The sequence below is a fragment of the Sorex araneus genome, chromosome 1, assembly GCF_027595985.1.
Source record: "Sorex araneus isolate mSorAra2 chromosome 1, mSorAra2.pri, whole genome shotgun sequence".
NCBI lineage: Eukaryota > Metazoa > Chordata > Mammalia > Eulipotyphla > Soricidae > Sorex > Sorex araneus.
Window position 1 is genome coordinate 127,531,126 of NC_073302.1, and position 14,063 is coordinate 127,545,188.

General features: G+C 37.8%; 1 protein-coding gene across 1 annotated transcript in view; it reads right to left on the reverse strand.

The window, feature by feature from the left end:
• Nucleotides 1-13,642, reverse strand: part of MROH2B (maestro heat like repeat family member 2B) — a 79,414-nt gene extending 65,772 nt beyond the window's left edge. The window contains exons 1-6 of the mRNA XM_004605583.2: nucleotides 13,615-13,642; nucleotides 11,847-11,908; nucleotides 10,565-10,675; nucleotides 8,805-8,964; nucleotides 7,543-7,641; nucleotides 3,866-4,020 (exon numbers count right to left, since the gene is read on the reverse strand). Of these exons, the coding sequence (XP_004605640.2) occupies nucleotides 3,866-4,020; nucleotides 7,543-7,641; nucleotides 8,805-8,964; nucleotides 10,565-10,675; nucleotides 11,847-11,908; nucleotides 13,615-13,642 (615 nt within the window). The remainder of the gene's footprint in view (nucleotides 1-3,865; nucleotides 4,021-7,542; nucleotides 7,642-8,804; nucleotides 8,965-10,564; nucleotides 10,676-11,846; nucleotides 11,909-13,614) is intronic.
• Between the last annotated feature and the right edge of the window lie 421 nt (nucleotides 13,643-14,063).

Genomic DNA, 14,063 nt, shown 5'->3' on the forward strand with positions numbered 1-14,063 from the left:
AGGGATCTCCAATCACTTTTTATTTGGTGTTCCCTTCTCCATTCGGTATGACATTCCCCCAGAGTGTGAGACCAAGTTCCAAGCTATGGAGTCAACCTCCTGGTAGTATATACTACTATTCTTGGGTATTAGTCTCCTACTCTGTTATTATATATTCTACAAATGAGTGCAATCTTTCTATGTCTGTCCCTCTCTTTCTGGCTCATTTCACTTAGCATGATACTTTCCATGTTGATCCACTTACATGCAAAATTCATGACTTCATCTTTTCTAACAGCTGCATAGTATTTCATTGTATAGATGTACCAAAGTTTCTTCAACCAGTCATCTGTTCTAGGGCACTCGGGTTTTTTCCAGGTTCTGGCTATTGTAAACAGTGCTGCGATGAACATATAAGTGCAGATGTTATTTTGACTATACTTTTTTGTTTCTCCAGGATATATTCCCAGAAGTGGTATTGCTGGATCAAATGGAAGCTCAATTTCTAATTTTTTGAGAAGCATCCATATTGTTTTCCAAAGGGGTTGGACCAGTCGGCATTCCCACCAGCAGTGCAGGAAGATCCCTTTCTCCCCACATCCTCTCCAACAGCGGTTGCTTTTGTTCTTTTGGATGTGTGCCATTCTCTGTGGTGTGAGGTGGTATCTCATGGTTGTTTTGATCTGCATCTCCCTGATGATCAGTGATGCAGAGCATTTTTTCATGTACCTTTTGGCCATTCGTATCTCTTCCTTAGAAAAGTTTCTGTTCATTTCTCCGGCCCATTTTCTGATGGGGTTGGATGTTTTCTTCTTGTAGAGTTCAACCAGTGCTTTATATACCCTTGATATCAACCCTTTATCAGATGGGTATTGGGTGAATATCCTTTCCCATTCTGTAGATTGCCTTTGTATTCTGGTCACTGTGTCTTTTGCGGAGCAGAAGCTTCTTAGCCCAATGTAACTTTGGGGCTTTATGTTGGGCTTTATGACATGTGCCAATATATTTAACTGGAATATCATTCTATTACTTTCTACCCACTTGCATTCCTCCACTTATTTAGTGAGAGCATTCATTCAAAAATCAAGTAATAGAGAATTGATCTCAGGATACTGGTGAATAAGAGGATGATTGCCCCATCTTACACACTCCAAATATTTTCCTGACTCAGGGCCTCTTGCATATTCTATAAGCTCTTCTTTTATCACATTGCTCATTCTCTGACAAGGTAGCCAGTACATAACAGGAACAATCAATATTTTTAGAGCAAGTGAATGTGTGAATGAATGAATAATCACAGCCATTTCTCACTTTTAGAAAAGTATATGGGGCTTCGTCTCTACAGCTCTGCCTATGGACTAGCTATTTTTTTTCAACTTTCACCTTTTAATTAAAATGTAACATATTCAAGTTAGGTCACTGGAAAATTTAGTGTCCTAACTGAGAGTCTCATCTTAATCTATTTCTATACCACTTTTATTTTTGACATTGATCTTAGAATAATTTTTGGCACTATAATCCTTATTAAAAAAACCCTAAATATTTTTCATTTCTTAAGAAAAAAAGTCCAACTTCCTCTGTAGAACTGAACATTCCTCATTATGTATCTAAAACTACCTTTGTGGTTATCTTTCTCTCTTTCCTTTTCCCTTTTCATGTCGGACTCATTCGGGTGTGCATGTTATTGCATCTCTAACCTATGCTCAGGCGGTTTTATCCTATCCTTGGGAAATGCACCTTCTCTGTCGTGAATAACTTCATGGGCTGCAAGCATAGTTCCAATGTCACAGCCTTTGAAGCAATCACCACGGGAGTCAAGTGCTTCTCTCTTTGTGCTTCTTGGTGCTCTGCGTACCTTCTGATCACTTTCCTAACTCTTTCTGCAGAAGTCAGAAAGCTAGAAGTCAGAAGCCAAAATTTATCAAATTTGTGTGGTTTCTCAATTGTATTGAACTAAAACTTTCTAGGGGAAAATTTAAATAATTTCCATGTTTGCTAATAATTTAACCATCCATCATGCTAAAATTTGTAATACTTTCAAAACAAAATATAGAAATAAACTGGAACCACAGAAGTTAGTTAGCAAAGTTTAAAATATTTTGTAAAGTAGCATTTAAAGAGCTGAAATAGAATATAATTTAACTAACTTAAAAATTACAGTGATTAACCAAGATCAGTATGAGATTATATATATGTATATATAATGCATTTGGTAATACAATATTTTGAATCAGACAAGCATTTTTTAAATGCTATTTTATTTCGCTTACTCTTTAACATACTCTTATATGTAGAAATTTCTGGGGACTGTTACTTTCTCTGATAATGACTTAGCCCAACCACAGATTATGATATCTGACATGAAGTAGCTAACATTATATATGTCACTCATCAATTTATTATATCTAATCTTCTCTCCACAGATTGGAATGCTAGTTCAATGAAAGGGAGGATGGTTGGAAGCTTGCCTCATGTGCTGGGGGAGAAGTCAGTTGGGAAAGGGAAGGGACCACTAAGTTAATGATGGTTGGAGGGATCACTGGGATGGGAGATGTGGGCTGGAAGTAGATAAAGAACCAAACATGATGGCCCCTCAGTATCTGTATTGCAACCCATAATGTCCAAAAGTAGAGAGAGCGTAAAAGGTAAGTGCTTACCATAGGGGTGGGGGGTGGGCTGGGGTGGGGGTGATGGGAGGAATACTGGGGACATTGGTGGTGGGAAATGTACAGTGGTGGAGGGATGGGTGTTTGATCACTGTGTGACTGAAACTCAATCATGAAAGTTTTGTAATTGTATCTCATGGTGATTCAATAACATTTTTTAAAATTTAAAACTATAATAAAAGAAAAAAGAAAATGAGGACTTTGGTGTTTAATCCTTCCTGTAGTTACAAATTGCATAACAATGTATGTAATATCATGGTGACTCAATAAATATTAAAAAATGAATGAATAATTGAAATAGGTTAAAGAAAAGATTTGAAAAATTTTATAGAACACAGACCATAACTTTCCCAAATAACTGAGATTAACATCTCATAGCACTGAAAATACGTAAACCAAAAAGACTGGAAACAACTATTGCTGACTGAGATGTAGTGAAAAAGAAACCCTTATTTACTATTGGTGGAAAATGTGCTTCCTCTGCATGAAACAGTATGGCGATTCCTCAAACAAGTAAGAATTGAACTCTAACATGACCCAGTGATTCTACTTCATGACTCCTAGTTCACTAAACGCAAACACATTAATTCAAAAAAATCTATGCACATCTGTATTCATTGCAGGATTTGGCACAAAATCTCAGATATGGAAAAGACAAAAATGTCAACTAAGATGATTGAATAAAGAAGCTATGGCGTATTTACACAGTGGAATACTATACAGCGATAAAAGATGAAGTAATGCAATTTTCTGCAATATGGATGGGACTGGAGTATATCATGTTAAAAAATAAATCAGAAAGAGAAGGATAAATATTGGATTAGCTTTATTATCTGTGATATATTAAGAGACAAAATAAGAGAACATACAGCATCAAATAAGACCAAACCTTGGATTAAAAAAACTCAGATTATTACTTAGAAAGGGAAACTGGGGAGAATGAAGAGGTCAACTGAATGTGATATAGGTCAGTGGTGGAGGGTCATCACTCTAACAGTTATGGGATACAGTAACTTTTTACATCAATGCCAAACCTTTAAGGCTATTGCTACCATGTTACATAAACTACACACACACACACACACACACACACACACACACTTCATGCAGTAGTACATAAAGAGGGAGAACTGAGATTAATTATGATGTCAAAGAGAGAAGAGGAAATTCGACCATTATAGAGGAGGAACTAGCCTGAGAATGCTAAGGCTCCTACTCACTTGAACTCGAGAGTCTGTGGGGGCCCACCTCTCCATTATATATCGGAACAGCATGAAGATCTTATCAGACAGTCGGTTGGCATCCAATCTGGGATAGGGAAAATCTTTCCAGTGGTTGACATACTTATAAATGGCTTTGCTGAACTTTTCAAGGGCTTCATTTTAGGACAATCACAGATGAGAAAAATAAAAAATTAAGGACCGTAAAATATTTTGAGAAGAGAACATTACTAATAATGTGTAATTGCTTATACATAATATTGCCATGATGCTAAATAAATATATAAAAATGTTCAGCTACCTTAGTGAAATACATACTAAAATTATAACAATGCTCATAATTGCCTTTCTTTCATGAATAGATAAAATTTAAGACAGGATCAAGTGCTGAGAAGACAAAGACATGCCCATATTTTCACATATTGCTGATCAGAGTATGAGTTAATGCAAATCCTTTGAAAGAGCATTTGATGTTATCTACCAAAGTTGAATACAAGTTTTCCATGACTTAGAAATTCTAATTCTATACAGTCATTAGATAAGCATATATACAAAAAACTAGCATCAGAAGGTTTTATATTACCTTTTTAAGTACTCTTAAACATGGGCTGGAGTGAGAGTAAAGCAGGTAGGGTGCTTGTCTTTCACAGAACAGACCTGGGTTCGATCTTAAGAACCACATGGTCTCCTGAGCCCCACCTGGAGTAAGCCCTGAACACTGCCAGGCGTTTCCTCCCCACAAAACCCTCAAAAATCCAACACAAAAAATAATTTAAAACATCTATAGGTTAACATATCTTCTAAGATGTAAGCTGAAAAAATTATAGCATGTAACATATAACAGACTACAGTAATGGAAATGTACTCTAACTACACAAAGCAACAATTATGCACGTCATAGTAGAAAAAGCAACCTCTTAGTTTATGGTAGAAGTTAGACTTATGGTGACACTTATAGAGCGCAGAGAATGTGATAGTTGGGAGAAAAGACGATAGGGACCCTGGGTATTATCTGTCTCATTCCTTGATTAATGGTCAAATGGATAAGTTAATTTAGTGACAACTATAAACCTAGGCACTTCCAATTTATATATTTTTCTTTTCATTTTTTTTCAGGTCATACCCGGTGGTCGTAGCACTGTCATCCCATTGTTCATTGATTTGCTTGAGCGGGCACCAGTAACGTCTCTATTGTGATATGACTTGTTACTGTTTTTGGCATATCAAATATGCCACGGGTAGCTTGCCAGGCTCTGCTGTGTGGGTGGGAAACCCTTGGTAGCTTGCTGGGCTCTCTGAGAGGGATGAAAGACTCGAACCCTGGTTGGCTGCATGCAAGGCAAATGCCCCACTCTCTGTGCTATCGCTCCAGCCCACTCAGTTTATATTCCTGATTTTGAACTAAGGGATTACTCCTGGAAGGCTTGGGTGACTATATTGGGTGCTGGAGATCAAATCTGGGTCAGCTGCCTGCAAGACAAGTGCTCTATCCATAGTATTACAGCTCTGACCACCGATTTGTATATTTTTCCATATGTCTCTCAATAAAATTAACGTACTCCTGTACCTGCAACAATTTTATTTGTGCCACTTCAATTTGCATTTTTGCATCAAATACATTAAACATTACTTTTTCCTTCAGCATTCATGTTCCTATAGATGATAAAGAATATTCATAGTTCACTCCAGGGTATTTCACATGCAAAGGATACTAGAAAAAATGCAGGCTCACTATTTATTGGCTCATTTACATCCCAATACTCCAATAACACTTTTGTATAGCCTTATGAGAATTTTGGTCTACAGTTTTGTGTGTGTGTCTCTCTTACTTTGGCCTATAAACAGTCTGTGTTGCTCATTGAAACTTTCTTTTTTTTTTTTTAAACTTTTCAAGTTTATTCAACAAAGTTGAACAGGTGTAGACAAAAGAAACATTAGAGATTTAGGTGGGATGGGGGTATGACGATATATGAGAGAGGTCTGAGATAGGGGTCATGTGGCATGTTACAGACATGGGAGCCACATGGAAGGACAGCCGTGTCACTAAGGGGGGGTCACGTGGGACTCATTGAAACTTTCTAAGGCAATGAACACCAGGTGTGCTGATTTGTTGGTTGACTGAATGAAAAGAAAGATGGATGGAAGGATGGCTATTAAATTTTGTTCATTTTCTTTAGCATTGTTCAGTCAAGAGTTTCTTTAGCATCTAAGGGTATTTATATGGCTTTATTAAACAAAGACAGACAAGTCTCTTATTCATTGCCTGGATGATTTCTAATTTTATCGCCATTTTCCTTCTTGGTTGGAGACTGAAATGCTATTAAAGGCATCAAAGTTCATTTGGAGGAACACAATGTTGTCTTCAACATCAAGTAGGAAAACTAAAGAGTATTGAAAAGTGGACTAGAATAATATAGTTCTTTAAATCTTTGAGTCCCTGCTCCAAGTTAGCAGTTTCAAATGTTTGACCTTTGAGACCTTAAATTTTTCCTGTTAAATGGAAATAAAATATTATCTACTTAGTGAGGTTGCAAGTGAGGTTTAAGTGAAGCAAAAATATTAAATTCTCAAGGCAGTACCCAGGCACATAGTATACAATTTGCATTACAAAAATTGCCTTCATTGAAATTATAACACGAGGAAGTGGGCAAAAGGAGAGTTTGATTGATAAGATATTCCTGACAACATGAACTCTACATTATTATAAATATTAAAAATTGTAATAATATTTTATTTTATTTTATTTATTTATTTTGCTTTTTTGGTCACACCCGGCGATGCACAGGGATTATTCCTGGCTCAGCACTCAGGAATTACTCCTGGCGGTGCTCGGGAACCATATGGGATGCTGGGAATCGAACCCAGGTCGGCCGCATGCAAGGCAAATGCCCTACCCGCTGTGCTATCACTCCAGCCCCTGTAACGATATTTCAAATTAAAGTGTTGGGATTTTGGAGTTGGGAGGGATCATAGAAATCATGTCATTTGACATATGTAGAGGTGAAATAGACTGTGAGATGGGCAGACTCACCTGATGGCTCTGTGTTTGATCAGAGAGTAGTTGAAAACTCTAAACTCGTCAAGGAGTCTCTCACTGTGCTATTTATATGCCTTTTCCTAGGAATCCCAAGGCAAGTTTTTTGTAGACCCTCAGCTTGCATATAAATGTTTTTAGTTTGGGGTCGGGGAGTTTTATGACTGTTGATATTTTAGTTTTTCTGTTTTGACATTTTGTTTTGTATTTTAACTAGATTGTTTACTTATCACTATTGCAATGTTGCATTATCCAGAAATGTCAAAATTTAGCCTACTCTTAATGACTGGTAAGCTCTCATCATTGCAGTGGAAGGTAATCAAATTAGAGAAAAAGGATAGTGGAAATGGAAACTACAGGGAGCATCAGACAGTCAAATAGATTTGGATAAAACTGTCACCTCTCTACCTTACACCATCATTTTCTGGGGCAGAGTACTAAATTTCTGGGACCCTCAGTTTTAATTTAGAATAAAAGTAAGCAGTACCTATACCTCATAGAATTTCTGTGAGCAAGAAAAATAACTAATGACAAAGGGCTCTTCTTGTGCTGGGCACTCAATTAATGGTAATAGAAAAATAATCAGACACTGGCCCAATGCTTAACCTGGTTCTAGTAAAGACAAAAGCATGGGAATACACACCAATACAGAAAGCTTCTTTCATTTTTTCCTCATCAGCCAGCCTGAGCATGGTTTGCATGGTGAGTAGTGTCATCATCATGAAGGGGATGCTCTGAGACACTGCAGCAAAGGGTTAAGAGAAAGGCATTACCTTCTTACTTGGGGAGTTCTGTATCTCTTCCTGCCTCCTGTCAACCACAAAACAAGCATTCCAAGGTAGAGTGGGAAGTAAAGAAGATGGAGTAGAAAGATGTTCCCCTTTGGTTTCCCTGTGAAAAATAGTCTATAGTTCAAGCATAAGGACCAACCAGAGTGACAATACAGCAGGTAGGATGTTTACTTTTCATAAGGCCAACTTGGGTTTGATTCCTGGCATCTCATGTGATCCCCTGGTCACCATCAGGAATAATTCCTGAGTGCAGAGCCAGGAGTAATCCCTGAGCACTGCTGGGTATGACCCCCCCAAAACAAGCTGAAAAAATCAAGTAGTGAATAGCTTAAGACAGGATTCAAGACTTAGTCTAACATATGTATACAGAGAACTCCAGGTCAAGATAATTTGGAGATACTGTATATAATCTTCTCTCAAAAAAATCCTCTGACATTTTTTTCCAATCTGGAGAAAGTTGTGTTTCTCCGGTCCTCCCCCAACTTCTTTACATAATTTACTTCAATAAAATTATTTTGCTTCACTGAAAAAATAGGATAGTGGGCACCGGTGAAGGGATTGTTGTTGGAAAATATATGCCTGAGACTATATCATAGTCTGTAACTTTGAAATTCATAGTGATTTACTTTTTTAAAAAAGAAAAAGTTACAGTACTAATGATAGAGTACCTACTGTTAAGTAACAACCATTTTCTTGAATGCTCGTTATTTTATTATCATCTGTCTCTATCACTATAACTTTCAGTATGTTCATTCTAACCCAGGTCATAGGTGCTCAATAAATAAGCTAAAGTGGGGTAGAAACAATGTCAGAAACCCTGTATTCATACAAGTACTTGGTGGTATGCAAAGTACCCTTGTTGAAAGGGTACTTTTGCAAATACAAATCCAAGTGAAAGTGAAAGAGTCCAGCAACATTCAAAGCAGCCTTGGGCCAATGGTGGGTCAGCAGACTCATCTCTGCTCATGAACAAGTGCACACAATCCTCTCAAACCCTATCTGGCTGCTGCAGAAGGTAGATTCGGTATCATTTTTGCCCTTCGTTCCCATTTGCTTATTGACAATTAGAGGCAGACGCTTCTGCAAGTCAGTGTGGAGAATCTTCCCTCTTTACCATAGCTGGTTGCCAGCTCAGCCAGGGCCAGTACAGTGAATTCATTTGGTAGCTCTAGGATCCTGAAGTTAGTTTGTACTTCATACATCACAGAGTTGAAATCATGTGCTGCAAGAGACACCAAAACTTCCCCAGCTAGCATTCTGATTTCTCTGAGGATCTGAGGAGGAAAAAGAATAACAGAGTTTGCAAATGAGACGTGTCCTCTGTAGGTTGTGTGAATTCCTTCAGTTTGGGCTTTGAGGTGAGCAGACTGCTGCAACCCAGCTCCAGGGAGAAAGAGTAGAGGCACTATCAATATATTTTAAGACCGAGTGCTATGTTTTTAAAAGAAATGTTATCCTGAGGATCTTTAGAATCACATCTGGTAGTGTTACCAGGGCTTACTCCTGGTTTCATTCATGCTCGGAGTCAGTCCTAGTGGTGTTCAGGGGACCATTTACAGTGCTGAGGATTGAACCCGGGCTGGCTGCTTCCTAGACAAGCTCCTTAACTTCTGTACAGTCTCTCTGGCCCTTACAACCAAATTTTAATAGATTTATTATAAATTTGAGGTTAGCACATGTTTTCTTGAAAATTGATCTGGCACCTTAAACTTGCAGGATTCTTGCTTCGTGTTTATGTCATATGAATTAGATAGCAAAAGGTAAATGGGGCTGAGAATTAACAACTTTGGTGTCACTGTTGTCCTCATATAATTATAATAATGAAGATAGTTGGGGTGACTTATGCTCTTGGTAGTAGTCAACTAGGTAAAGTTGACCAATTTTCTTGCTGAGGAAAATAAAAGAGCTAGATATTAAGAATATATTCATATAAACATAAAAGGGATTCCAATCTATAATGTAATGAACTGCTGGCTTGAGATCTGGGTTCAACTGGAGATTGGGAGAGATAAGTTCTACATTTGAGGCTCCCTTCCAGCATTTTGAGACAATTGTCAGAATTTAGGTTCAACCAATGACAAAACTTCTTGTCTCTGTAGTTAAGATTACCAGAGAACTGCATTAAGATTAAAGTTCAAATTGTCTCTGTGAGTTTTCTAAAGCTCTTAACTTCTGAAATCAAGCATAGATTGTCAATGCTATTGGCAGAAACAAATAAAATCATTTCTGGATGAAAATAGCCTTATTCTATGACAGAAACTATTTCTGTAAATAATGTTTCAGATGTAAAATCTGGCATGCATTGTAAAATGTGCACATGAAGAAAAGAGAATTAATCTTGTGAGTCAGAAAATAGGTGCTGTTAATAGACAATTTTTTATACTTGAAAAATCTTGGGCTGGTGAGATTGTATAATAGGTAAGGTGCTTGCCTTGCAATGCAGCTCACCTGGGTTCAGTCCTTATCACAATATATAGTTCCCCAAGCATTACCAGGAGTGATCCCTGAATAAAGAGCCAGGAGTAAGTCCTGAGCACCTCTGGTGTGGCTCCAACAATGAAAATATCTCCAAGCATCATCAACTTTTGTATCTAAAAGTGGACTGACTAATATTACCTGTAACTTATTTCTTATCTTTGCCTCAGTTTCCTTATATGTAAAGGGGTAATTGAGAACACTCAGGTTTATGGGTAGATCAGATTTATTGCCTGATACATAATTGGTGACATGACTATCTAAATTATCATAAAGAACAAACAAAATGAATTGTGATCCTGTCAACAATATGGAGAAAGCTTACGTATATCTACATGGTCCAATTGGTTCACTTAAAAAATGTCCCCTTACCGACTCATCATCAAGAATCACACTTACATTGTTATTTCTCATGTCCTTAGAAGAAGAACAAATCAAACGCTGGACAATTGCATCATCCAAGATGTCAGTAGTCTGAATAATGGAAATGAGATGACTATAAATGTCTTCCTGTGAACATACAAAGATTTAAACTGAAAATTGAGTATAAAATGAAAGGAGTCAAATAAAGTCCTAATGATATATTGGAGATATATTTTAGTTGTGAAGATATTTTGTTTAGTATCCGGAAACTAAACATTTCTTCTGTTTTAGGAAAACCATGTAAGTTTTCTATGTGTCATTTCTCTTAGTTGTTAAATGGAAATAGCGATGCCTCTAACCTCATAAAGTCATATGGAGTGAACATAATACCATGTACTATTGTTTGGAAAGTATTAAACTCTTTACTTCCTGGATAAGTGTTCAGTGAAGAGTAGCTAATGTTATTTTGTGAAAGGTTAATAAAGCTTGAAATGCCTTCAAATACCAAAAGGACAGTATTTCAAATTGTGAAATATCATTGCAGATGTGGAGAGGAGACTTTTCCAGCTTTGCATCATAGTCTTAAAATTATACAGAAGGCTTAGTCCCTAGGTGATAAGCCTCGCATCTGCCTTTTCTGCATGTTTTCTTTTTTAATTTTTGGGTCACACCCGGCGATGCACAGGGGTTACTCCTGGCTCTGCACTCAGGAATCACCCCTGCTCAGGAGACCATATGGGATGCTGGGAATCGAGCCCTGGTCGGCCGCGTGCAAGGCAAACGCCCTACCCGCTATGCTATTGCTCCAGCCTTCTCTTTTGCATGTTTGCTTTATTTTTGTTCTTATTTTTGCTTTGTTACTTTTCTTTCTTCCTTTTTTTTTCTTTGCCACACCTAGCTGATCCTAGGTCTTGCTCCTGGCTCTGCTCAGGGATTACTCCTGGAGGGGCTTGGAGAAATAGAAGTACTGTGGGGGTTGAGGGACAGAGAATCTGGGTAGGCTGTGTGCAAGACAAGTGCTTTACCCACTGTACTATCCCTCCTGCACTGTATTTTCTTATATCAGATTATGGAAAGGATAGCTTCTAGAACTGGGTACTCTGATTTGCAAATACTAAATATAATTGCTTATACATCATAATTACTTCCATTTAAATTCTTTTATTTTTTTCTTGGTTAAAAAAATGGTGCCTAGGAAGCCAGAAAAAAGTGGAATTTGAGGCAATGAAGGATGTCTATTAAATGTAACAAGTAAACTAGAAAAATTTCAAAAAAAATAAAAATAAATGAAAATGAGATTTTTCTTTATTTCCCCTACCTTGCTAACATTATCTTCCTTGTTCAGCAGGCCAAGGGTGAGGTTAATATCTCCAAAAGTCTCTAAAATGACCACATACAAAAAATTAAGTTTGTGCCAACATACCTTTCTTTAATTTGCTATGAAAGTCACGAGATTTTTTTGCTCCCCCCTTCTTCCTTTTTCTCTCTTCTTTTCCTCTCCCTCCCCTTCACTCTCTCTCCTCTCCCACTTTCTCTCTATTCCTTAAACCAACTCTTGGATGGCAGAGATTCTGTCTTACTCTTATTTTATGTGCTTAATTACTTGGCTAACATAGATGCTCAGTAACTTATTTTTTTCTGAGAGAGAGAGAAAAGAGGACTGCTTTTGTGTGTATGTGGGGGGTGGGTGGGTGTGTGTGACACCTGGTGATGCACAGGAGTTACTCCTGCCTCTGCACTCAAGAATTACTCTTTGCGGTGCTCAGGGGACCATATGGGATGCCGGGAATCGAACCTGAGTTGGCTACTTGCAAGGCAAACGCCCTGCTGTGCTATAACTCCAACATTCAAAAGATGACTGACTTCTACTGATCTCACCAGTCATGTAGACATTGCCCTATATATCCTTTTCAGCAAGTTTCAGCTCTCAGATTCCATAACTGAATTCTTTTTATCTGACTCAAGACTTAGAAGGTCAAAGTGTGGATTTCTGCCCTTAATTCCACTCTACCCTCTCATTTCCTTCTTCCATACGTTTAACCCCCTGTTCTTGGCAGGTGACTGCTCTAGTCCATGTTCATGGAACCTGGCTCTTTTCTGATAAGGATCTAAATATTTTTGACTTGCCCTTTGCAGAATTGTGTGGTGGAACACAATTCTTGGGGGAAAATACCCCTACGCCCCTGCCCAAAGCAAAAACCCAAATTGAATCAAAGTCATTGAGCAATTCTAGACCACATTACAAGTTGATAGGAGAGATGTTTTTTAAAAATAGATTTTAAAAAATTGAATCATTGTGAGACCCTTACAATGTTGGGTCTGTTGATGATTCAGTTTCAGTCATACAATGTTCCAACACCTATCCCTCCACCAGTGTACATTTACCAATACTAGTGTCCCCAGTTTCCCTCCCATCAATCCCTACAACAACGCCAGTCTGCCACTATGGCAGGTACTTCTCTCTCTCTCTCTCTCTCTCTCTCTCTCTCTCTCTCTTTCTCTTTCTCTTTCTCTTTCTCTTGCCTTTTGGGCATTATAGTTTATAATATATAATATAGATGCTTAAAGGTTATCATATATGTCTCTTTATCTACTTTCAACACAGTTCTTTTCTAGCATATTATTTCCAACCATTATTGTCATACCAGTCCCTTTTCTATTTTATGGATGGATACTTTTGGAGGCAGTAACTTTTCACGTGTCTTCAAATAAAAATGGCATTTAGGAATTTTTGAAAGGCAACCAAACTTGGAACTGGGGGAAAATATTTTCAAAGAACTCTTCTAGTATGTGCTATTAAACAGAAATCTGTCTTCCTCTGTGTTGTAATCACTCTCTTCTCAGGAACACTACACATTTTCAAAAAGTTAAGGCACACTCATCTCCCAGGTTCTTAGTCTTAAACTGATTCTTTATGATTACTGTGATTTTATTGTTTTTGGAATAAGAAGAGAGTAGATAGAAAAAATAATCTTATTTTAACATACTTTTTCATATGTTTTAGGGGTACAGTGACATGCATTGTCTCTCATATGCATAGGGACACCAAACACAGACGCCAAACACCCAAATCTAATGGTAGTTACCTGAGGGTTCCTCTATGTTCTGAGTCATAGCTTGGCTGTTGCAGCGTCTCTAAGAGACAGCACCTAGGTATCAGAAAGTGTAAGGCTAAGATATTGAAGAAACAGGTTCGCAGGCTTCTCATACACAGTTCACATGAAGGTCTCTAAAGCACAGTCCTTGACTCCACTTGGTCTGCACGGTTATCTGAAAACCTTCAGCGATGGGCCACTGTTGAGGATGATGCTGGACTTTACCACGATGACATTTTCTTGCTTCTGGACACTTGCTGATGAAAATGGCAGCATCTCACCGAATATTGCCCTTTTAGTGGAGACCAGTGTATATGAGAAGGAAGAAGTTAGAGACTTGGATTCAGACCATTTTTGTAGACGAATAGAGATGTTCTCCTTAGACTTAGGTCCATTGATCACAGAACTGGAATTGGTTTTCAGTGGTTACTTTACTGGCC